Source organism: Amblyraja radiata, chromosome 35 (assembly GCF_010909765.2).
Source record: "Amblyraja radiata isolate CabotCenter1 chromosome 35, sAmbRad1.1.pri, whole genome shotgun sequence".
NCBI lineage: Eukaryota > Metazoa > Chordata > Chondrichthyes > Rajiformes > Rajidae > Amblyraja > Amblyraja radiata.
The window spans coordinates 3791145-3814280 of NC_045990.1; the positions used below are offsets into that span (position 1 = coordinate 3791145).

The 23136-nt window shown below is 45.2% G+C and overlaps 2 protein-coding genes across 4 annotated transcripts; both read right to left on the bottom strand.

Annotated features, from left to right (window-relative positions):
• Positions 1-1574: 1574 nt before the first annotated feature.
• Positions 1575-14583, bottom strand: atg4d (autophagy related 4D cysteine peptidase). Of its 3 annotated transcripts, none has more exons than XM_033012213.1 (11): positions 14430-14583; positions 9517-9826; positions 9228-9311; positions 8899-9135; positions 7264-7624; positions 6466-6536; positions 5326-5471; positions 4909-4987; positions 4073-4149; positions 2564-2683; positions 1575-1942 (listed from the first exon to the last, which is right to left on the bottom strand). In XM_033012213.1, the coding sequence occupies exons 2-11, from the start codon at positions 9731-9733 to the stop codon at positions 1760-1762; spliced, it is 1575 nt and encodes a 524-aa protein (XP_032868104.1). In that variant the 5' UTR covers positions 9734-9826; positions 14430-14583; the 3' UTR covers positions 1575-1759. The 3 variants fall into 3 exon arrangements, with proteins under 3 accessions (XP_032868104.1, XP_032868105.1, XP_032868106.1); XM_033012214.1 differs by lacking the exon at positions 14430-14583 and adding an exon at positions 13743-14135; XM_033012215.1 differs by lacking the exon at positions 14430-14583 and adding an exon at positions 10439-10520.
• A 2331-nt stretch (positions 14584-16914) lies between these two features.
• Positions 16915-22487, bottom strand: fbxl12 (F-box and leucine rich repeat protein 12). Its single transcript, XM_033012305.1, has 3 exons — positions 22302-22487; positions 20770-20842; positions 16915-19618 (listed from the first exon to the last, which is right to left on the bottom strand). Exons 1-3 carry the CDS (start codon positions 22439-22441, stop codon positions 18803-18805), a joined length of 1029 nt encoding a protein of 342 aa, XP_032868196.1. The 5' UTR covers positions 22442-22487; the 3' UTR covers positions 16915-18802.
• Positions 22488-23136: the final 649 nt, after the last annotated feature.

A 23136-nucleotide genomic window follows, 5' to 3' on the forward strand; every position in this document is an offset into this window, starting at 1 on the left:
AAGTACAGATCGTGCTGTGGGTGACACAGGGAGCAGAACAACCCTCGGATTCCACGCAATCTGAAATTCGCCGGCTCCAGGTAGTTCAAGTGCAAGAAAGCATTGTGAAACTCCTGTTTCTATTCCAATGATACCTTGAACAAGAACCACGCTTCGGTCACTGGTCTTCTGCATTGGCCACACCAACATCCAGTGGCCAGAATGAGATTTTAATGCTAGTTTGTGTCGAATTAGAAGCAAGGCCCAGTTTGAATGCAGGCTACAGGAAAGAACACATCCCTGGACAAGCTTAGACTTTCAACTCATCACCAAGATAAATGTGAACCAGAACCTCCAGGTAAATGGCAACAGAACCCTATTAACACCCAAAGTAAAATATTATCAAAAAAGAACGGGTGGAGCGTTAGAAATTTAAAAATGTCACTGCACTGCATCGGGCTGCTTGTGTGGATTTGATAATAAACTAAACTATTTCTTTAAAAAGTCTAACATTCGTTCCTTTGTTCATGGTAGGCCTCTTAGCCTACTATTTTATAAATAAATGTACGAAGCAAAATAGATAAATTGTACCCATTCCGTAAAGAAATGTTTTGCCTTTCCGTTTCCCAAAATGAAGATGTGGTTTGACATTCACACAAAACATTCAGGTCACACTTCTGCCAATGTAATGTTGAAACAGAACGTCGTGGGGTAACTTAAAGAGTAGCGGCAAAGGAGTACTGTAGTGAGGACAGTCTGTGTGCTGATAGGGTACATGCCGACACTCGAGTAAGAATGAGTTGTGAATCCAGGTAATGTGGCTCACACACACACTGTGTGAAGGAGGGTGTCAGAAATCCAAGAGGCAGTTCCGCGGGCTGATCCGTTTACCTGCCGAGGAGAAAACTGTGGAGGAATAAAAAAATGGCAAATTCAAAGGATCCACAATCAGCCAAAAGGGTAGGAACTGCAGATGTTGGTTTACAATGAAGATAGATACAAAATGCTGGAGTAATTCAGCGGGACAGGCAGCATCTCTGGAGAGAAGGAATGGGTGACGTTTCGGGTCGAGACCCTTCTTCAGTCTGAAGAGGGATCTTGACCTGAAACGTCACCCATTCCTTCAGTCTGAAGAAGGGTCTTGACCCAAAACGTCACCAATCCTTCTCTCCAGAGATGCTGCCTGTCCTTCTGAGTTACTCCAGCATTTTGTGTCTATCTTCAGAGGAATAATGGGACCAGTTAATCGTCCTCGGTGCTCCTGACCCGTGGAAGCCAGGCCTCAACTATAATTCAAGCAGAATGGATTGCAAATACACCAATGGAAGAGTATCAGATTCAACAACCATTCCAGTCCATCCTATGAAACAGAATCCTTCCATTGCTCAATAATTTAGATCATTATAGGTTAAGGATTGGGCAAATCCCAGTGCCAGCATCTCCGCTACATCTGCATCAACTTGTTGCACAACCCGTTTCAATATCAGCCAGTCTGAAATTGCCAATGCCTCAGAGGACCTGCATCAAGCAGACCCACGATCGACACACAGAATGTCAGCACTATTATAAAAGGGAACGAAAAGGCAACAAGATCATTCTTAGGAAGAGTTATACGAGTGTCGGAGTAAAAGTTACCCAGAAAGGTTGATGATTGCCGTGACTCCAAGTCATTATGGAAAGACAACAGAATATAAATATCAGAACATTCAGAGAGGTTCCCAAGTTTGTTCCCTGCTGAAAGGCAGCAGGCACAGATATTTAGTTGCAAGTCCATTGTTCGTTAGAGGAAAACAAACTCGTCAGTGCTGTTCTGCTTTGACTTCCCTGGTCTTTCAGACTTGGAGATTTGCACAGTAGTATCCGGTTTGCGAGTGCAGAGTTCATCCAGACCGTAATCCTGAGCACAGCCCTCTGCAAAGGTGAAAATAGGGTACTTCTCTCTCAAAGACGAGGAACCAAACACCTGAAGGACAGAGAAACCGTTCTTATTAAATTGAATTTGAATTGTCTGTAAATCGTTTCTGAGTTTTCAATGTCACAGATGCAATTGTTATGAACGGGTAGTTTAGATACTACTTAGGCATTGGGCTTGGTTTTCTTAGTTGAGCACTTATCCTACTGTTACAGCACAAGTACTTTGTGTTTTTAACAGCAATTCAACAAAAAGAAATCCTGAAACACCCACTGTTTTCCAATCCAGTCCAATGTAGCTCCTTCAACAACATCCATGGCTTTCTACCAACATTTTCCCGACCTCTCCCAACCAAGAGAACTCTGCCATTCTCGAATAGCCCTGCAAGTGAAGCCTTATCAAGTGCCTAGGACTGCTTGCCAGAAGGTCAGCACCCGCTATATAACATTAAGGGTGCCTTTCTTTTGGTCAAAACTGATCTGGTGCAACAACAGGCTTAAACACCACGGGTTCAAAAGCCTGAACACATCTCAAGCTATTGGTAATCGAAAGGTAACAAAAAATGACTTAAAGCTAACGACTCCACTTACTGCTGCGATATCTGACCAGTTACACTCCCCCAGATACATCCTTAGATACTAATACAAGATATTGCAGCAATTACTTACTTACCTTTGAAACATTTTCACACAAATTTTCAAAATCCTCCCTCGTCTTGGCATAGAATCCGATGGTACAGCTGGGATCCATCTTACTGAAGGACAGCTTTCTTGGAGAGATGCAGTGAAATGACTGTGGAACAAGATCAACAATTAATGAACAGTTCGCCATGTTGCACATTACCTTGTATTAAGGGAGCACCATTGAAGGCAATTGTCGGGATGCATCGCAGGGAACAGCTCCATCCAAGACCGCAAGAATAGAGGACGCAGCCCAGACCATCACATAAACCAACCTCATTTCCATTGACTCCATTTATACCTCACGCTGCCTCGGCAAGGCCAGCAGCATAATCAAGGACGAGTTACACCCTGGCCACCCTCTTCTCCCCTCTCCCATCAGGCAAAAGGTATAGATGTGTGAAAACGCACACCATCAGATTCAATGACAGTTTCTTCCCGGCTGTTATCAGGGAACTGAACCATCCTACCACAACCAGAGAGCAGTGCTGAACTACTATCTACCTCATTGGTGACCCTCTGACTATCCTTGATAGGACTTTACTGGCTTTACCTTGCACTAAACTTTCTTCCCTGATCATGTATCTATACACTGTAAATGGCTCGATTGTAATCATGTATTGTCTTTCCGCTGACTGCTTAGCACGCAACAAAACCTTTTCACTGTACACGTGACAATAAACCAAACTGAACTAAATGCCTCGAAGCACATCACCAATTAACATTTAAGGAAGCTTTGAGAAACATAACTTCTCTTAAATAGCAGACTATGTAAAGGTTAAATAAAGTAGTAAGCTCGCTACCCTGCCTGAAAAATACCTGACCCAACTATCAAACTATGTTACAATATAAAATGTCACTCTGTCAAACAGCAAGCACCATTGTGCACCAACAACTTTCCATTCCTCTGCACCAACTCTGGTGCACTGTGTAATTAACAAGATTCAATTTTCTCTCTAATAATGTAGTTGTTTTATTTGTAATAAACAAAGAAACCGCTATTTTTAAAATAGCACACCCATAAATGCCACAAAATAGTTTCGCTAATAGGCCAGGAAATGAAAAACACCCTTCCAATGCCAAAACGGACAGCTTAATACTGCTGTCGTGATTCAGTCTATCTGGCTCAGTATTAACCCGACATAATGCTGGAGTAACTCAGAGGTCGGGCAGTATCTCTGGAGAAAAGGAATAGGTTTCAAGTCGAGGCCCTTCTTCCTCCTGCTCTACAACATTCATTTGTCCCGAATACTGTCTATATCTCTCATTCCCCTTTCCCCTGACTTGCAGTCTGAAGGGTCTCAATCTAAAATGCCATTTATTCCTTTTCTCCAGAGATGCTGCCTGACCTGAGTTACTCCAGCTTTTGCGTCTGTCTTCAGTTTAAACCAACAAATAAACCTCCCAACACATAAATATCTCAGCAACTGCTTGGCTAATGGAAACCAGGTGAGCAGCAGGCATGGGCCCCGTCCTGCAGCAGCAGCCAAGCATTGCTTACCTCCAGCAGGAAGTTGTATTTAGTTACATCCACAACCGGCTGGCAGTAGTGAGGGTCCAAATACAGCAGGAAATCATCTGTAAAGTAATGAAGGTATGAGACGGGAATTGGCTGGGATAGACTGGCAATTGTACTTGAAGGGTTGAAAGTGGAGATGCAATGGCGAAGATTTAAAGACCGCATGGATGAACTCCTTCACCATCATTGCTAGCTTCAATGGAGAATTGAATGCTCCAAGTGTTTTTCATTTGTGTAATGCAAACTTACTACATTCCCTCCCAGCATCTGCATGTTTGCCAGTGATGCAGATGCTGCTGTTACTTCCAGCACTATTCCCCTGGTCCTGAGCCCCACACAAATCATTGTCCCTTCCCAGTCAGGTGAAGAACAAATAAGATGAGAGCAGGCAGACACAAAATGCTGCAGTAACTCAACGGGACAGGCAGCATCTCTGGAGAGAAGGAATGGGTGACTGAGTCTGAAGAAGGGTCTCAACCCAAAACGTCATCCATTCCCGTTGAGTTACTTCAGCATTTTGTGTCTACCTTCGATTAAAACCAGCAGCTGCAGTTCTTTCTTACACATAAGATGAGAGCACCTCAATTCACCTATCCACCTCAATTGGAGACCCTCGGACTATCTTTGATCGGACTTTACTGGCTTTACCTTGCACTAAACTTTCTTCCCTTATCATGTATCTGTACACTGTGGATGGTTCGATTGTAATCATGTATTGTCTTTCCGCTGACTGGTTAGCACGCAACAAAAGCTTTTCACTGTACCTCAGTACACGTGACAATAAACTAAACTTAACTACATTAAACATCAACACCTACCTTGAAATCCAATGAAGTAAAGCGAGTGCTTTGGTTTCCCACCAATGATTCCAAGGCAACATTCAAGCTTCAGGATTTCCTGCAAGCACACAATAATTAGATGCCTGGTACACCTCCACAAGACCTCTGTGGAAAGCCACAAGGACACTGAGATGCATCAACAGGGAAGCGACAAGATATGGAATCAAAAGGAGCAAGACAAATTGCCTGAAGAGCAGACACATGTCAGGGACACAAGAATTTATTCAGAACAATGGTATCAACCCAAATCCAGAAAAAAATAATACGCACTTGAGATAAACCTTAATGTACACAGCATTTGAAAAGCAAAATGACTATCAGAGCCGATGGGCGGGAAGGCTACGCATACACAATTGTTCAAAACATTTATAATCCAATATTAACCACGCTGTTTACCTTTACACATTGCATGTACACTGGGTTGAGACTTTCACCTCCAAGTCGAACAGGCACCAGGATAATTACAGACTTCCAATCCAAACCAGGAACTTTTCTACCCTTCAGTTGTATCTCACAGAGATTCACCACATCACCTTTGTACACTGTCACAGAAGAAGAAATAGATGGCAACTTCAAATATGCAAAGACAAGCATTCTCCTTTGAGTTACATTCCCCTCAATCATCGTGCAAACGTTATTAGCTCCACGTTCTCATCAAATACCCCAACCCCCCCCCCCCCACTAATTCTACCACTCACCTGTACCCTGGAGTCACTTCAGGCCACTTAACCTGCCAACCCACGTATCTTTGGATGTGGGATGAAATGAGATCACCCAGATGTTATACGAGAATTTTGCCTGAGCAGTCTGCGACCCGTGGCACTGTGACCGGTAGCGCTCTATTTAGAACAAGAGTTCCCAACCTGGGATAAATTTACCCCCTGGGGGTAAATGTCATCTATCCAGGGGTTAATTTGTTGATTCTGGATTTGTACATATTTGTTCTCATTGACTAACTATGTTTGGTTCTGGTTCTGTTCATCATTAGCTGTTCATAAATAAGTGAAATAACATTGGTATGTGCTATTAAGGGGGTGTTAATTACATTTGGAAAATACAATGTTCTTATCATTGGTTTGAAAACTACCAAGGTGTCGAAACATAGAAAATAGGTGCAGGAGGAGGTTATTCGGCCCTTTGAGCCAGCACCGCATTCTCCAGTTTCCTGTATCCATCTATCACTTGCTAACCCACAAAACCTACCCACCCCCCCAATTAATGAAGGGTGCCGAACCAAAACTTGTCCATGTACTTTAGAAATATTGCATGACCCAGTGAGTACTCCAGCACTTTATCCGTTTTTGAAGCCAGCATCTGCAGTTCCTTGCATCTGCCTTCTATCACTAGAAAGTTTTTTTTATATTGACTCTATAATTGTGTATTTTATAAACCTTGATAAAATCTGATATAATTAAAATTAAATGAATGTACCTCTACCTGCAGCGAACTCAAATTAAAAGAGTTCTAGTCTCACCATGTAAGAAGTCGCGCAGCGCTCAATGTTTACACCTATGAAGAATCAGCGTGCATGTTTACCTGTGCAATCCTGTGCTACATAGACAGCAATGCCCAGCGATTCAGAGTCGTCAGCTTGCTCCACTGCTTTTCTAAAAACAAAATGAAGAACCAGTTTCATGACAGCATGTGACAACGAAGGCATGACTGCAAACCAACTTGGCTTCCCAATATTTCTTCAGGCCCATCTGATGGTTTCCAAAGGTCTTTCTGAATCTCAACCATGTGGCATTCCTACACACGGCAGAGCCACAGATAACTATTCAATAGCGAGAAGCATGGCAGCCCCAATCTGAACATGCAGTGGCAGGTTTGGCTGCGATCACTGAAGAACACTCAAGGGAAACGAGTTCTGGATAATATTTGCTCTCTAGCCAATTAATTAATTCCACCAGATTAACAGTCAAGATCAGGTAATTCAACCCAGATAAACCACAACCAAATTCCAACAACTCTCAATGTGAAGGAATGTCTCCCTCAGATCACCTATAAATCCCCATACCCCTTATACCTGTGTCCTCTTGTTTTGGAGAACCCCACCATAGGAATAAGATTCTTACTATCTACCCCATTCATCCCTCCAGGTTTGTATACCTCTATGTCACCCCTCAGCCTCCTCTGCTCTATGGAAAATAAACCCATCCTATCTAATCACTCCTTATAATCTAAAAGCCCTGATCCAAGCAATATCCTGGTGAACCTTCTCTTACTACTCTAGCACACTCACATCTTTCTTGTAGTAGTGTAGCTTTACTTTGGACACATTGATTGGTAATGTGCTATACAGATACAACTTTCCCTTCCACAAACTTTACTTACTTGATTATATGCGCTACAATGGATGGGCCATACCAGTCTCCGGCCTTCTTCCCAGAACTCTTTCCGTATTCTACAAGCTGATGTACTCCAAATGGGGCCTTGGGGTAGTCACCAAACCAGGAAATGATTTTTCGATGCTCCATTTCCTCTTTGTCCATTCTGGGGTCAGCATTGGCCCGTCTCAATGTCCGTGCACGCGCTTGTGGGACAGCGGAGCCTTGGGCATGGAGGCTTCTACTTCTGTCCAATTGCGAGCCGAGGACTTCGGAGAAAGCTGACCAGTTTGTGATGTTCGACCTGGATGGCGATCTGGTTTCGGCCTCTGACTCTACAGAGAGTAACACATCGGGCCAGGTCCAGTCTAAAGGAAAGACGGCCATTTAAAACCAGGGCTAGCAATAATAGAAAATAAATTCATCACAGATAGGAAGTTTACAATGCTGTCAAAGCAGAAAATGATTGAAATGCTCAACAGTTCAATCCATGGAGACAAACTATTCAATTACCTTTCATCAGAACCAAGCTCGAATAAGCTGCTTAACTATGCAGAGGGGGAATGTGGGGAGGGGAATGCATTTGATGTAGGAGAAGTAAGTATTTAAAGAAGGATTGTGCAACATGAGGGAGGCCAAAATGGAACATGTAAAGATTGAAAATATTAAAGCGTTTTTGGGAGATTTTAACTGGAACAAAATAATTAGCATCTAAGATTTCGGAACGCACTGCTCATTCTGGTCGACTGTAACATGCCTTGTCAAAAGCTCACTCCGGGTTTTCCCAATGTAGATGGTAGAGGACAGAAAGATTACAACAAACATTCACGGCCACTCACCATCCCCTAGTATACCCCAAAGTGGCAACTTTTCATTAGAGAAAAGACAGTCGCAAACACACAGTTATATATATGTGGTAGGAAAAGATCGCATTAAAAGACATTTGGACAGGAACATGGATAGGAAAGGTTTAGCGGGATAAGAGCCAAATGCAGCCATATGGGACTAGCATAGATGGGGCATCTTGGCCATCCTGGACCTGTTGGGCTGAAAAGCTTGTTTCCATGCTGGACGACTCAAATCTGACCCTGTTTTCACCAGGAGTGGATTGGCACTGACCAGGAGCAGGAATGATTCCCCCACTTTAGTTTAAGGACAGGGAGCTGCAGAATTTTTATTGCTAACCTCAGTACCAGGTGAAGATTTAGTTCATAAGTGATAGGAGCAGAATTAGGCTATTCGGCCCATCAAGTCTACTTCGCCATTCAATCAATGCTGATCTATCTCTCCCTCTCGACCCTATTCTCAGGCTTTCTCCCTATAACCCCGGACACTCATACCAATTAAGAATCTATCTCTGCCTTAAAAATATCTGTTGATTTGGCCAAGTTGAACTTTTTGCCACAGAAGGCTGTGGAGGCAAAGTCAGTGGAGATATTTAAGGCAAAGATAGATAGATACTTGATTAGTACGGGTGTCAGAGGTTTGGGGAGAAGGCAGGAGAATGGGGTTAGGAGGGAAAGATAGATCAGCCATGATTGAATAGCTGAGTAGACTTGATGGGCCGAATGGCCTAATTCTGCTCTTATCGCTTATGATGAACTACAATCGGGTGAAAAATAAAACAAAGTGAAAAGTTTACTTCGAGAGAGCAGATGGACAAGCAGTCCTTGGGCGAGCAGCATCTGTCCGCTGCGTAACATGCATCCCCAGCCACAATCCGTCGTCCAAATTGAACCCTCCAGCGGCGGAAATTCACGACGGTACGTCAACCAGATTCGAGAGCCAAAGTCTTTCCTGAACAGCTCGACTACGGGAGACGGAGCATTTTGGTTGTCTCTTGCCTCGTGAACAGATTCTGGACTTGGTGGCGAATCAGCTGATGGCGGGGAAAGAGATGGTTTTGTTATTACTTGTTCTTGACGGTTAGCAACGTTCAAAAGTGCCCAGACCCAGAAATGAACGCGTTACCTTCTGACTCAAACTGGTAGCACCGTCCCAGCAGAAAAATTGGGGAAGTTTTGCTGAAATTTGTTCTTCCTTTCACCACCCAGCCTGCAGAAACACAAATCGGTTAGTACAGCCCGTTACTAAAGGCAAGTCCTTATAACTGAAGCGCTGACAACACAAGGCAAAAAGGCATGGGGAAGATGTTTGGGAACCAACACAAGACAATACATTCAGGGCTGAATTGGAAATAAAGTGAGAAACAATATATAGGAGGTATGAAAACAATTCCTTCTCCGCCAGGTGCCCTCACCATATTTGACATTGTTCCATGCCGTCATAAACTTAGCTTTAATCTTGTCCACTTCATCTGGTTCGTTGGGTTGGGGTTTCTCTGGCAAATTATATTGGCCATTCCAGTTGTTCTCTTGCTCACTGGCTGCTGGGTGCAGTCGCCTCTTAGAATCCGAGGGAGTCAAATCTTCCTGGCTCTGGATGTACTGAACGGCAGAAGGCGAGACGGAATTCATTGGGCACGTAGTTAATGGTCAAAAGACACAGCATCGGTGAGCAGTGCATTGATTCATTTGCCTCCTGGCTATCTAAATTATACAAAGGAAATCCTGGAAGAGAGAAAAAAATTACACAAAAAATTAAAAACCAGCAAATGTTTGTTAATTTTCAAAATTCAAAAGGATCAGAGATCTATAACCCAAATGAACACAAAATAGGCTAAATACTCAGCTAAGAGTGAAAGACACATATCTACCAAACAAACCTACACTTTAGCGCAGTGGTAGAGTTGCTGCTTCACAGCGCCAGAGTCCCGGGTTCAATCCTGACCTCAGGCGCTGTCTGTACAGTCTCTCTGTGACTGCCTGGGTTTTCTCCAGGTGTTCCGGTTTCCTCCCACATCCCAAAGTCATGCAGGTTTGTAGGTGAATTGGTTTCTGTAAAATTGTCCCATGTGCGTAGAATAGAACGAGTGTACGGGTGATCGCTGGTTGACACAGACTCAGTGGCCTTAAGCTGCATCTCTAAACTAAACCACCACATTGCGGCTGCTGTTTAAAGAAACTCCGATAACTACCACTGGATTGTTCTATTTTAAAATATGAATTTATGTCCTTAAATAGATCCATTAGTTGCTGCCTTAATACGACCATATGCAGTTTTGACCTTGGTAGCCTCCTCTCCTTCCAGCATGCTGCTACTTACAGAGTGTATCACAGTACCTTCTGAAGTTTATGACAGAGAATTGCAAAATGTGCGATATAGAAACTCGATCTCCAGTCATCCATGTTCCATTTCCTCCAGTCACCTGTGTAACCAGTTATGAAATACTGACTTAGTCTATGTTCTGTTCAGTAATTCTGTGCTACATTCCACTGCCTTAAATGTAGACAAGGAACTGCAGATGCCGTTTATGAAGAGTAGAGTATGAAAAAGGGTGCTGACCCGAAACGTTGCCTAACCATATCCTCCAGAGATGCTGCTAAACCTGCCGAGTTACTCTAACATGCTGATTATTTTTCTCCCAGCTTTGAAACCCTGTTTTAAAACAAACTACTTCTCTGTCGTAAAACTGCTTACATTTAGCTTTGTATTATATCGACATACACTTGCTCCAGGCCCGTCACTGAAAACTAAGCGCTGGTTTCATCTGTCTTCCCCATTCTCTGTCATAAATACATCAAATGTTTTGTTAGCATGCAACAAAGTGTACTATGATACACTCTGTTAGTAGCAGCTGCTGGAGGAAGAGGAGGCTATCAAGGTCAGACTGCACATGGTTGTTTAAGGCAGCAACTAATACAATAATGCATTGTCTTTCTGCTGACTGGATAGCACGCAACAAAAGCTTTTCACTGTACCTCGATACACCCGACAATAAATAAACTAATCTAAACAAATCAGGTCTTCATCTCTGTTCTAACGAAAACAACCATAAGATGAAAGGATAAGATGAAAGATCTCAAAGGATTGTGAACCGTCAGAATTCTCTACCTCAGAAAGTATGGAGAATGAATCACTGAATTTGTTCAAGACTGAAAGAGAAAGATTGGTGAACTACAGGAGAGCAGATTATAAGAAATTCAGTAGACTTTAAACTATGGTCTGAGCAGAGTTTACTTTATTGAATACTAAGATAGACACACAATGCTGGAGTATCTCAGCGGGGCAGGTAGTATCTTTGGCGAGAAGAAAAAGGTGATGTTTCGGGTCTGGACCCTTCTTCAGACTGAGAATTCTGAGAAGGTTCTTGACCTAAATGTCACCCATTCCTTCGCTCCAGATATGCTGTCTTTCCCGCTGAGTTACTCCAGCATTTTGTGTCAACATCTGCAGCTCCTTCCTACTTTACTGACTAGCTAATTAGGCTCAAGGGATGCCTATTCCAGCTGCTATTTCAAGTTCTTAAGAGCAGCAATGTCACAGGACCACCATCTGTACCAATAATACACCAATCTGCCACTAATCCAAATGCTGGGCCTATATTCAGGTTGTATTTAAAGCTGCTGCAAGATCAAATTACAAGCCTGCCGGAATTCAAGATGGCAACCACTACCTTAAGGACTGCATTGTGGCTCTATTGTTCCTGTAACGAGTTCCACAAGATTTGGAACAATCGTGCATTAGCTTAGTTACTCTGAGTAGTTACTCTGAATACATTCCAAAGATTTTAAATTGAACAGTGCACACACCATTCGTCTGTAGGTACAGCGCTGCCCTTTGGTAGACAAGAGGAGAATTACAGTACTATTGTTCTCTCCAAATGGACCATACTTAAGGCATTATCCAGGATATTAAATACTAAATTACACTGTTATGGTGTGTATAGTTGCCCATTTCAATATGTTGTAAAACTTGTGCCAATACTGTCTGTGCTACCACAGGTACAGTCAGTACTGGGTTATTAATTATTCTCATAAATAACAATACCCAGGCAAAAGGAGCTCAATTTTTTCCAGGTTTAAAACCAAATTTCCAAAACCAACACAAAATGTTGAGGCACAAAATATTGAGCGCTCCTCAATAATAAATAGGAGATTTTTTTTTTTTTAAACTGTCCATTTGCTCTGCTGGTCGACATCTCAAAGCTTTTGTTTGGAGAACTGTTTGAGGAATTAAAGTTCAAATTGTAGGAAAGAGCCAAGACTGAAATGAGTTGGAAAATGGAAAGTAATTACATTGCGTGAAATTCACAAGACTCAACTTAGTCTTTCAGACGTCGTGGTAGGAAAAGCTGACGGATGAATTCAAGAGATTTAAGATCCCAATAAAAGACGAGCTATTGTCTGGGAGAGTGTATTGTGCTGGTGTTTGTTGCCTTACACAGACATGCTGTTAGGCAAAGCAGGATACATTCTTATCCTGCTTTCCAAATGCTTCAGTGATTTCCAAATGGTCACTGGAACCTCGTCCAGCCCACAACTGAGATCACCGTGTCCCTAATTCTGGGCTCAACTAAATCATCCCAGAATTAGCAACCATATCCTTGGCTTCTAAATTCCTGAATTCTCTTTCTAAACATTTCAATCTTACAATTTCCACCTTTCATACTTACTAAAACCCACCTCTCAACTGAGCAGCTGTACTGATAACATCTTATGTGACATCTTGTATAATAACAAGAGGATTTCAGTATAGGAGTAGAGAGGTACTGCAGCTGTATAGGGCTCTGGTAAGATCACATCTGGAGTATTGTGTAGTTTTGGTCTCCTAATTTGAGGAAAGACATCCTTGTGATTGAGGCAGTGTAGCGTAGGTTAACGACATTGATCCCTGGGATGGCGGGAGTGTCATATGAGGAAAGATTGAGAGGCAGAATTGAAGTGACAGATTGAGAGGCAGAATTGAAGTGACAGATAACAGGAAGTTTAGGATTACCTCTGCAAACTCAATGCCGATACTTTGCAAACTGCTCATCCAGTCTCCATTTGGTTTCTCTAATCCAGAGACCACATGGTGAACAACCAATGCATCCTAAACTAAAAACATAACCTCCAGAACTAACTACTTGTGTTGCAATTTATTTATTTGTAACATCGAGTCCGATTTCTCCCCCTCTCCATTAGTAAAGCCTAACTTGTAGGCCATTTCCTATTCTTATAATTACCCTCAATTGGGATACAGTTCCCTTACAATTCATTCCCTTACAATTAAAAGGCTTTCAGTAGCATTCACCACCAACTCTGCTGAATTTTCATCCGTATGGCTGTTGGCCTTTTACAAATTGAATTATATACAAATTGAATCAAAATTACAGCCTTAAGAATCAAACGAAATATACTCTCCCACCCAAAGAGTAATGTAATAAATATTCACATTTATTGATCGATCGTTTAACAAGCTGATAAGTTCTTTGAGCAGAATTAGGCCATCCGGCCCATCAAGTCTACTCCACCACTCAATCATGGCTGAGTAGCGGCAATTCTTTTACACACATTGCAATTACAATTTCACCTGTTGTGAAGAAATGTGGCAGCGTGAAGAAACTTCCATATAGCGATCAAGGTAAAAAAGAAAACAACTCACGGTCGAATCGAGTGGTGAACAGCTACAAATGTTTCGGGATGTCCCCGTGAAAGTGAGAGAGGTTGTGAATGCACCCAAATCTGCCACTGGGACATGTAGCTGCAATAACCCCGTGGGCATCATGAACTAACTCGGCCGGCCTGCTACAAACTACGCCACTCCTGGGCGCTCCATTAGCATTTAAGAGTGAGAGGGATGGCAGGAGTGGAGGAAGAGGCAAGGAGGAAGAAGCAGATAGATGGGAGAAGGTAGAGGGTTGGGAGGAAGTTGATGGATTGGAGGAGGTAGAAGGTTGGTAGATGTAGAGGCCAAGGGGAGGAGGACAAGATGCACACTCTGTGTCCGGCCCTGTCCTGTCCTGCCGCGTCCGCAGCGCCAAAGGTCACCGCTCCCAGGCTGACCCCGTGCCCGCTACGGGGCGGGCCATCGACACCGCACGGACCAATCACAGGGCAGATTGGATAAGAGGGCTGATCGACGCCCACACGGACCAATCGCGGGGCAGATATTCGGATGATTGACTTCCCGCAAGCCAATCACAGGACGGGTCCACACACACACAAACCAACCACGGGAGGCTGAGGGGGCGGGACGTCAGCAGCCAATGGCCGCCGGTCCCGCCCCTATACTGTACCGTCGGGCCGAGCCGCCGCCAGCGCTAGCGCCACGCTTTAAATTAACGCTCACCTCAGCCCACATCTCTTCCCGCCCTCGCGCTAGCCAGCAGGCGTCGTCGAGTTTATAAAACGGCCTCTTTAGGCCATGGTTGACGCGCTGTGTGGACGGACGCGGGATTAAAGCGGCGGCGACGGCGGCCGTTCCCCAACAATCGTCACCAACTGTGAGGAGCGGCCCCTCCACCGAGGTCTCCCCCGACAGCGCCACCCGCGGCCTCGGAGGAACAGCAGAGAAGAGAGGGCGCTGACTGGTGTCTGAGGTTACATGAATCAATTAATTAATTAATTACTATTTTACACAGGGACAGTGAAATTATTTGCTTGCATATCCAAGGTATGCAAATAGTTGCCCATAAAGGGCGTTGACAAAGTTAGGAAGCATGCATGCATGTATTTATGTAAATCAGTCTTTAGTCAGAGGGAGGTTAATCTGTGGAACTCATTGCCACACAGAGGGCTGCGGAGGCCAAGGCAGTGGATAGTTTTAAGGCAGAGATAGACAAATTCAATAGACAATAGGTGCAGGAGTAGGCCATTCGGCCCTTCAAGCCAGCACCGCCATTCAATGTGATCATGGCTGATCATCCCCAATCAGTATCCTGTTCCTGCCTTCTCCCCATATCCCCTGACTCTGCTATTTTTAAGAGCCCTATCTAGCTCTCTCTTGAAAGCATCCAGAGAATTCGTGATTAGAACAGGTGTCAAGGGTTATGGAGAGGCAGGAAAATGGGATTAGGAGGCAAAGATCAGTCATAATTGAATGGTGCAATGGCCTCGATGGACCGACTGGCCTAATTCTGCTCCTACAACTTCTGAATAGAGGTAGAGTTGCTGCCTTGCAGCGCCAGAGACCCAGGTTCGATTCTGACAACGGCTGCTGTCTGTATTCAGTTTGTACGTTCCCCCCGTGATCTGCGTGGGTTTTCTCCGGTAGTTTCGGTTTCCTCCCACACTCCAAAGACGTGCAGGTATGTATGCTGGATGGCTTTGGTAAAATTGAAAATTGTCTTGAGAGTGTTAGTGTGCAGGAATCGCAGGTCGGTGCAGATTCAGTGGGCCAAAGGGCCTGTTTCTGCGCTGTATATCTAAACTTAAAAACTAGATGGAAAAGGCCTGATTGGGGACGATCATCATGGCTTTCTTTGTACGTGGGAGTTCATGTCTCACGAATCTGATCGAGTTTTTTGAAGATTTTGAAGTATTGTGTTCAAGTTCGGGCACCATGTTGTCAAGCTGGAAAGGGTACAGAAAAGATTTACAAGGTCATTGCCAAGACTCGACAGTCTTATTTACAGGGAGAGGTTGAGTAGCCTGCGACTCTATTCCTTGGATGAAGGATGATCTTGTCGAGGTGTATAAAATCATGAGAGGAATAGATTGGGTAGATGCACAGAGTCTCTTGCCCAGAGTAGGGGAATCGAGGACCAGAGAATATAGGTGTAAGGTGAAGTGGAAAAAATTTAATAGAAATCTGAGGGGTAACTTTTTTTTTTACACAAAGTAAGGTGGGTGTATGGAACGAGGTGCCAGAGGAGGTAGTTGAGGCAGGGACGATTGCAACATTCAAGAAAAAGTTGGACAGGAACATGGATAGGATAGGTTTAGTGGGATATGGGCCAAACGCAAGCAGGTGGGACTATTGTAGATGGGACATGTTGGTCGATGTGGGCAAGTTGGGCGGAAGGGCCTGTTTCCACGGTGTAAGACTCTATGGTGGCTCACCACCTACCAACAGCTCAAGAGTCAAGAGTGTTTTATTGTCATATGTCCCAGATATAACAATGAAATTCTTACACAACAGAATAAGTAAACATATATATACCTGTGTACTCAAAGAAATATTGGCAGCAGCCCAATTTAATCATATCAGAGGCAGGATGAAATATGCTTCCCCTCCCATACTGACCTGGGCATCCAGTCAAGAATGTTACAAAATGCAAATTGGAGGAACAGCACCTCATATTTTGCATGGGTAGCTTACAACCCGCAACTACGGGTGCTGTCTGTATGGAGTTTGTGCGTTCTCCCTGTGACCGCATGGGTTTTGCCCATGTATGTAGGTAATTGGCTTTGGTAAAATTGTAAATTGGCCCTAGTGTGTGTGTGTGTGTGGGGGATAGTGTCAGTGTGTGGGGAACGCTGGATGGCATGTACTCGGTTTCATTCCAAGTGGTATCTCTAAACAATACTTGATTGTAAATTATGGTTTTGTGCGCTGTTTGAGTATTTATTTTCACTGTATCTGTATCTCACTGTGATAATAAACACAGCTTGACCATTGTGCATCAGGGTGGAGTCTGAATGATTTGAAATTGTTAAGAGACATTACTATGAAACCATCTTTTCAGTTTTAGTACAAAACACAAATTAGTACAAAACACAAATTAGCCTCAAGAGTGACCACAAGGCTTTTGTTGACCTACATGGACATTTTGGTGGAAGCTGCAACAGGATTTTTAGCGAGGCCAGTGAACATAAATGAAGGCTGGACAAAGATTATTAATGAAAATTTTATTTCTCCTCTGGTGCTTTTATCAAGACAGATTACAACTCTAGAAACTAACTGGCGACCACAGGAACTCCATAACTGTAAAGCACTCCACAAACCAAGGTACCAGCACAAAAGTAAACTGCATCAAAATTGCAGGAGCCTCGTGAAACAGTTTGAAATGTTGGAAAGTCTTTGAAACGAAACCTTCCTAATACTGTCAGTAAATAGAAATATAAAAATATCAGTCTAAATAAATTAATTGAAACATGAAGACTCTGCTTTTCCCAGTGGTCCAGAGAGGCAAGAAACAGGAGCAGGATTCCTGGATGTTTTCAATCAGATTTTCATCTCTTCCCTCAGTTCCCCCTATTGATTTTTCTTTTCATAAATTCACTTTCTAATCAGTTGTTTTGGGATTTCATTGTTCTTTTTTCCTTTTTTTTTTGTTTCGGTCGAGAGGGTTGATGAGCAAGGAGAGAGGTGTGTGTTGAAATGTTAACACCTTGTGTGCTTTGGGTGGTGAGAGGACCATGCCAAAGGAGGAGAGACAAGAGCCTTGCAGCGTAGTCTCAACACAACGTGGTGACTGGTTTAGGAGACGGGGGGGGGGGGGGAAAGATGACGGAACTTGGTTTTACAATGAATGCCTCGGGGGACGAGGAGGCAGTTAGATCGAAGAGGACATGCATATGGGACAAACAGGACTTGCACTTGATAGTATCAATTTATGGATGTCTGGAGCCATTTAGCGGGATTCAGGGAAAGGTTTGGAGCCAGAGTGTAAACAGCAGAGTGAGTGGCCACCAAGAGCAGTGAGTTCTGTCTTCTCAACATCAAGACACCAAGCCTTAAGTCAGCCAATTGTCACATAGCACAGAGGTGATCTAAGGCACAGAAGGGGGGAAGGGAGCTGGAATATTTAGAAGATGGAAACACCCCATGACTGTGGGACATGCCATAAATAGAGGGGAAGGGGATATTAAAGAGCCAAAGACTGTGGCTACACTAACTCATCACACTGATGCCGAGCAAACCCCAAGCTGCTCTCTCTCCGATTTAAATACACAACTTGTTCTTAAAACATGTCATTGCCTTTGCTTCAATCTCTCCCTGCAACAAACCATCTCACCCTCAATGTGAAGAATCACTACTGACACCCTTCTCGCAGTTGGCCCATGAGTTGGGTCAAGGGGGAGAGATCAGCTACCAGGAAATAGAGAGATATGTAAATTGTTACAAATTATAAACTTTATTTTCAAAACAAAGCTCCGAAATAAAATTACCCTAGCCGAACAGTGTGACGTTACTGAACGAGTTAAATATTCTTCGTAAGCTGTCAGCATCCAGCAAACCAGTTGGTTAGCCACACTCCACTACCCAGCACAGCAGTCGAAGGTTTGTGCACTTGCTGTGTATTTCCAGACAATTTGCACCTCAATGCATTCCCTCCTTGCATCTCTGTACATATTTCCACAGTCCCACCAACGCAAAAATAATTGGCACACAATCCAAAGACAGAGCATCACTAAACGTTGGATGCCGTCTGCCTGAGGCCAGCAACGAAACATTGCTTCCCATTCGGCAGTCTGCGCCTGGCTCATCTCAACATACTCCAAACAGGCCCCTCACCCCGCTCGCTTTTGAACAGCAGGGTGCTTGCTCTCCGCCACGCCACAGATACCACGAGGTGTTCACTGTACGAGAAGACGTGGGCTGCGGCAGCCAGCTCGTCAATTCAAACACAACGCTGTTGGGGACTTGACCAACTGCACAATAATCCATGCAAGCCTCGGGGAACAAAGAAGAGCCCGGGTTACTTGGTGCAGTCGGCCAGCTCCTAATTCTCCTGGCCAAAAGGCAGAGCACCACCAGGGTGAGAACAACCCAATGGTTTAAAACTTGAGCATGGAGTCCATGGCAGGGAAATCGTTGGTGACGGTGCAGTTGGGCAAGCTCTGCCGGATTTTCTGCAGGTCTCCATCAGAGTAGGGGTTCCCGTTCAGGTTGAGCTTGGCCAGGGACGGCAGCCCGGTGCACACGGCCAGGAGCTTCTCCACCGTAATCTGGTCGCAGTACTCGAAGCAGAGGGCCTGGAGCGAGCGCAGGTCGCCGAGACAGGCCAGGCCCGCGTCCGTCATGGAGCAGAAGTTCGTGAGGTCCAAAGTGCGGAGCTGCGTCAGGTGCTGGGAGATATGGCGCAGCGACTCGTCTGAGATGTTGCAGCCGTGGAGCTTCAGGTGGACCACCTCGGACAGACACTGGGCGGACTTCTCGATGCCAGAGTCGGTGACCCGGTACGTGCCTGACAGGATCAGCACCTTCAGCGCCGTCCGCGACGCCACGTTCTGCAAGTGCTGGTCTGAGAAGTTGGGGACATTGTCCACCTCCAGGTTCTTGATTTGGGGAGGCATGCGGGTCCCGTTGGCTGTGGCTGCTGCCGCTCTGAACCAGTGCAGGGGAATCTCGCAGTGTGTCAGCTCCAGGCTGAGCAAGGAAGGTGGCAGGCATTCATAGTTGATGCCCCGCAGGTTCATCTCAATGAGCCGCAGCTCAGACAGGTTCGGGCAGCGTTTCCCAATCTCCAACAGCAAGGCTTCTGTCAGCGACTCGTGCTTCTTGACCGAATGGAGGACGCCCTTCACTCTCAGGGTTCGCAGAGTCCCACCCAGGTAATGTCTGACCAGGTGCCAGAGAATCCGCGAGTTCACCTGTGGGGCAGAGTCAAACCACAAGGTTCAGGTTTATGACTGTCACATGTACCAGAATACAGTGAAAACCCTTGCTTTGCATCCTATCCAAACAGTTCAGATACACTAACATAGATACAATCAGTTTAAAGTACAATAAGTAGAGCAAAGGGGAAGGTAAAGAGTGCAGAATAGTTATCAACATTAGAGTCAGAGAGTCTTACAGTGAGGAAACAGGCCCTTGGGCCCAACTTGCCCACACTGGCCAACATGTCCCATCCACACTAGTCCGACCTGCCTGCGTTTGGCCCATATCCATCTAAACCTGTCCTATCCTATCCATGGTCTAAATCTTTCTTAAACATTGCAGTAGTAAAATTGTAGTACATCAGTTCCATAAAGACCAAAGTCCTGAATGGGGCAGTTGTGAATCAGACAGTACCCTAGCTTACGGAAGAACTGTTCAGAAGCCTAATAACAAAGGGCAAGAAGTTGTTCCCGAGTCTGCTGGTGGAACACTTTTTCAGGTTTCTGCCAGGCGGGAGTTGGAGGAATGACCGGGGTCAGAAAGGTCTTCGATTACCGTGGCTGCATTTTCAGGGCAGCATGAAGAGTAGATAGATTCTGTGTGATGGAGTCAATTTGTGCAAGAGATATTCTGAACACAAAAAAAACACACCAACACATGCTACAGGGATTTTTCAGCTGGGAAACTTTCTCAGTTGCTACATGCTGTGTCACCCATGCGTATCTAAGTGCCATCTGCACCAGGGCCAATGTGGAGAAAACATCTCCTCTGATCAGGTGCTAGTTCTTCATTCAGGAAAAACCTGACATCTAAAATGTCACAGGTATACAAAAAAGCTGGAGAAACTCAGCGGGTGCAGCAGCATCTATGGAGCGAAGGAAATAGGCAACGTTTCGGGCCGAAACCCTTCTTCAGACTAAAATCTAAAATGTCACGGTCTTTTCATTATTGATGACGATGGCCTGTTGAAAAATAAAACCCCTAACCTGGAAGCTTATACTGATTTTTAAAACAAACTTGATACCTTCATTTCACCACCAAATCATTCGTAAACTGACAAATTGTTTCTTTCAAGGTGAGGAACTCATGGACAACATTTCAAATTTGAAATCTTACAGAAATAAGCACCAGAATTGCTCCTTACCTTGTATGGGGTTAAATTGACATCTTTCCAGAGACCTTTGTCATAAGCTAATCTTCTCCACCTCTTGCAGACTCTGAAAACACAAAGTACAGGTAGCTCTGATATAAAACAAGTTTCATTAACACAAATTCAATATAATGCGATTGATGAATTAGGGAACACTTTTATTTTGCGGGTTAAATTAGCTACAACATGATTTCGACTGCAAACTAGAGAACCACTAAAAGTTGACAAGTAGAAAAAATAGTCTTGGATAAACACCGTTTCCATGTAACCTCCATGCTGTGATCAGGCAACATTGTAACAACATAGTCAGTCTGTTTCACCACAGGTAGACATTGAAATTGACAAACAATCGCTTCTATTCACAGTTGTGCAATGATATGCTATTAAAATCTATTACATGCAGCCTTTGGTATTTATAGATTGCAGCAGTAACAAAAATAAACATAATTATTAAAAGGACATTTATTTTTTTAAATCCTGCAGGGCAAAAATAACTTTGCTTTTGCCAATCTGAATCTCTCCAGCCCCGATTCCCATTTCCTCATTGAGAAAATCGTTTGTATAACTCAATTTTCTTTAACAAGGGGTTTCTTGGACATGCGACTATCTCATCAGAACAATTGGTCATATTCCCAGGCTGCTTTGAAATTAAAATCCCAGTTTATTGCTTTTAGTGCCACTTTTGTGCAGTTTGATCAACATAGATGAGATGTACTGGTAATGGACACAAAAAGCTGGAGTAACTCAGCTGGACAGGCAGCATCTCTGGAGAGAAGGAATGGGTGACGTTTCGGGTCGAGACCCTTCTTCAGATGTACTGGTATCTATGCTCTATAACTATGAATCCATGCCCACCCCTCCCCACCTCTGCAGGCTGGTAATGTTTTCCCCTGTCTCCCAGTGGTCTGGAACAAGACCATCTCCACCATCCTCCTGAGATCCTCCTGTGGAATTCTCTGCCACAGAAGGTAGTTGAGGCCCGTTCATTGGCTATATTTAAGAGGGAGTTAGATGTGGCCCTTGTGGCTAAAGGGATCAGGGGGTTTGGAGAGAAGACAGGTACAGGATACTGAGTTGGATGATCAGCCATGATCATATTGAATGGCGGTGCAGGCTCGAAGGGCCGAATGGCCTCTACTACTGCACCTATTTTCTATGTTTCTATGATCCAAATCAATCATTTTACTCGTGTCTTTCTACACCCCTCCGCATCTCCCTCCACGTCTGACACAAGAGGCCTCAGCCACGGTGCTTGCTGGCTGGCTGGCTGGGTTTGCCCCTCTCCCCTCCCTCCAGGCTTGTCACTTTGGCACCGCGGCCTTGGGCCAGAGGCTGGGGTCTCCCCAGCCACAACCCTGCCCTCTCTCCTCCTGCTCCGACAGGGCCCCCACCCCCTCCTCACCGGCCGGGCCCGTCTCCTCCCACCGCCCCTTCCGCAGGACTGACAACTGCCTCCCCCTCCCCTCCCCCTGTCCCCGTCCCACCCGTCCCCGCTCCTCGGGCCCCGACCCCCGCCGGCCGCCTACCCGCTGATGCGCAGCAGGTCCCGGGTGGAAAGGTAGGACAGGATCTCCACCAGCACGTTCTCGGGCAGCGAGTTCAGCGCCGCCTTCTCGCCCAACACCGCGGCCATCTTCAGCCGGAGACACAAAGTGAACGACAACATCCGCCTTCCGGAGCTCGGCCCGACTGCCGGCGCCGCGGCCTCCAGGTACAGCGCCGCCAGCGGCCCGGAGCGGCAGCGCCTCCAGGTACAGCGCCGCCAGCGGCCCGGAGCCGCCAGTCCAGCCTCCAGGTACAGCGCCGCCAGCGGCCCGGAGCCGCCAGTCCAGCCTCCAGGTACAGCGCCGCCAGCGGCCCGGATCGGTAGCGTCGCCAGTCCGGCCTCCCGGTGCAGCGCCGCAACCGGCTCGGAATGGCAGTATCTGCCCGGCATCCCGGTCCAGCGCCGCCAGTCACAGCCTGGAGCCACAGCGCCGCCCCGAGGGTATCGGGGTCGCTGCTCATCCGGAGTCACAGTCCCCAAGTATCATTGACCCAAAGGAAGTGTGAGCAGATCAATAAACCTGCTAAGGCGAACAATATTTAGTTGCTCAAGAAGGAACTGCAGAGGCTGGAAAATCGAATGTAGACAAAAGTGCTGGAGAAACTCAGCGGGTGCAGCAGTATCTATGGAGCGAAAAAATAGGCAACGTTTCAGGCCAAAACCCTTCTTCAGACTACAATATTTAATTGCTCACTTTCACTCTTTATTCTACAGTTTGGCCCGGGCAACAGTTCAAATACCACAGATAGGATCCAGTGGGACATGTGGACAGAGCAGATGCTGACACCACACTAGTTACTTCTTCACCGAACAAT

What these genes read in the sequence shown, in the direction of transcription:
- atg4d (XM_033012213.1), bottom strand. Translation starts at nt 9,733, where the DNA reads ATGAATTCCGTCTCGCCTTCTGCCGTTCAGTACATCCAGAGCCAGGAA. An exon ending in ATGGAACAATGTCAAATATG is followed by an intron (nt 9,312 to 9,516) that starts GTGAGGGCACCT and finishes GTGTTTCTGCAG; the next exon opens with GCTGGGTGGTGAAAGGAAGA. An exon ending in AATACAACTTCCTGCTGGAG is followed by an intron (nt 2,684 to 4,072) that starts GTAAGCAATGCT and finishes CTTGTTCCACAG; the next exon opens with TCATTTCACTGCATCTCTCC.
- fbxl12 (XM_033012305.1), bottom strand. Translation starts at nt 22,441, where the DNA reads ATGTTGTCGTTCACTTTGTGTCTCCGGCTGAAGATGGCCGCGGTGTTG. An exon ending in GACCTGCTGCGCATCAGCGG is followed by an intron (nt 20,843 to 22,301) that starts GTAGGCGGCCGG and finishes TTGTGTTTTCAG; the next exon opens with AGTCTGCAAGAGGTGGAGAA. An exon ending in TCAATTTAACCCCATACAAG is followed by an intron (nt 19,619 to 20,769) that starts GTAAGGAGCAAT and finishes TCTGCCCCACAG; the next exon opens with GTGAACTCGCGGATTCTCTG.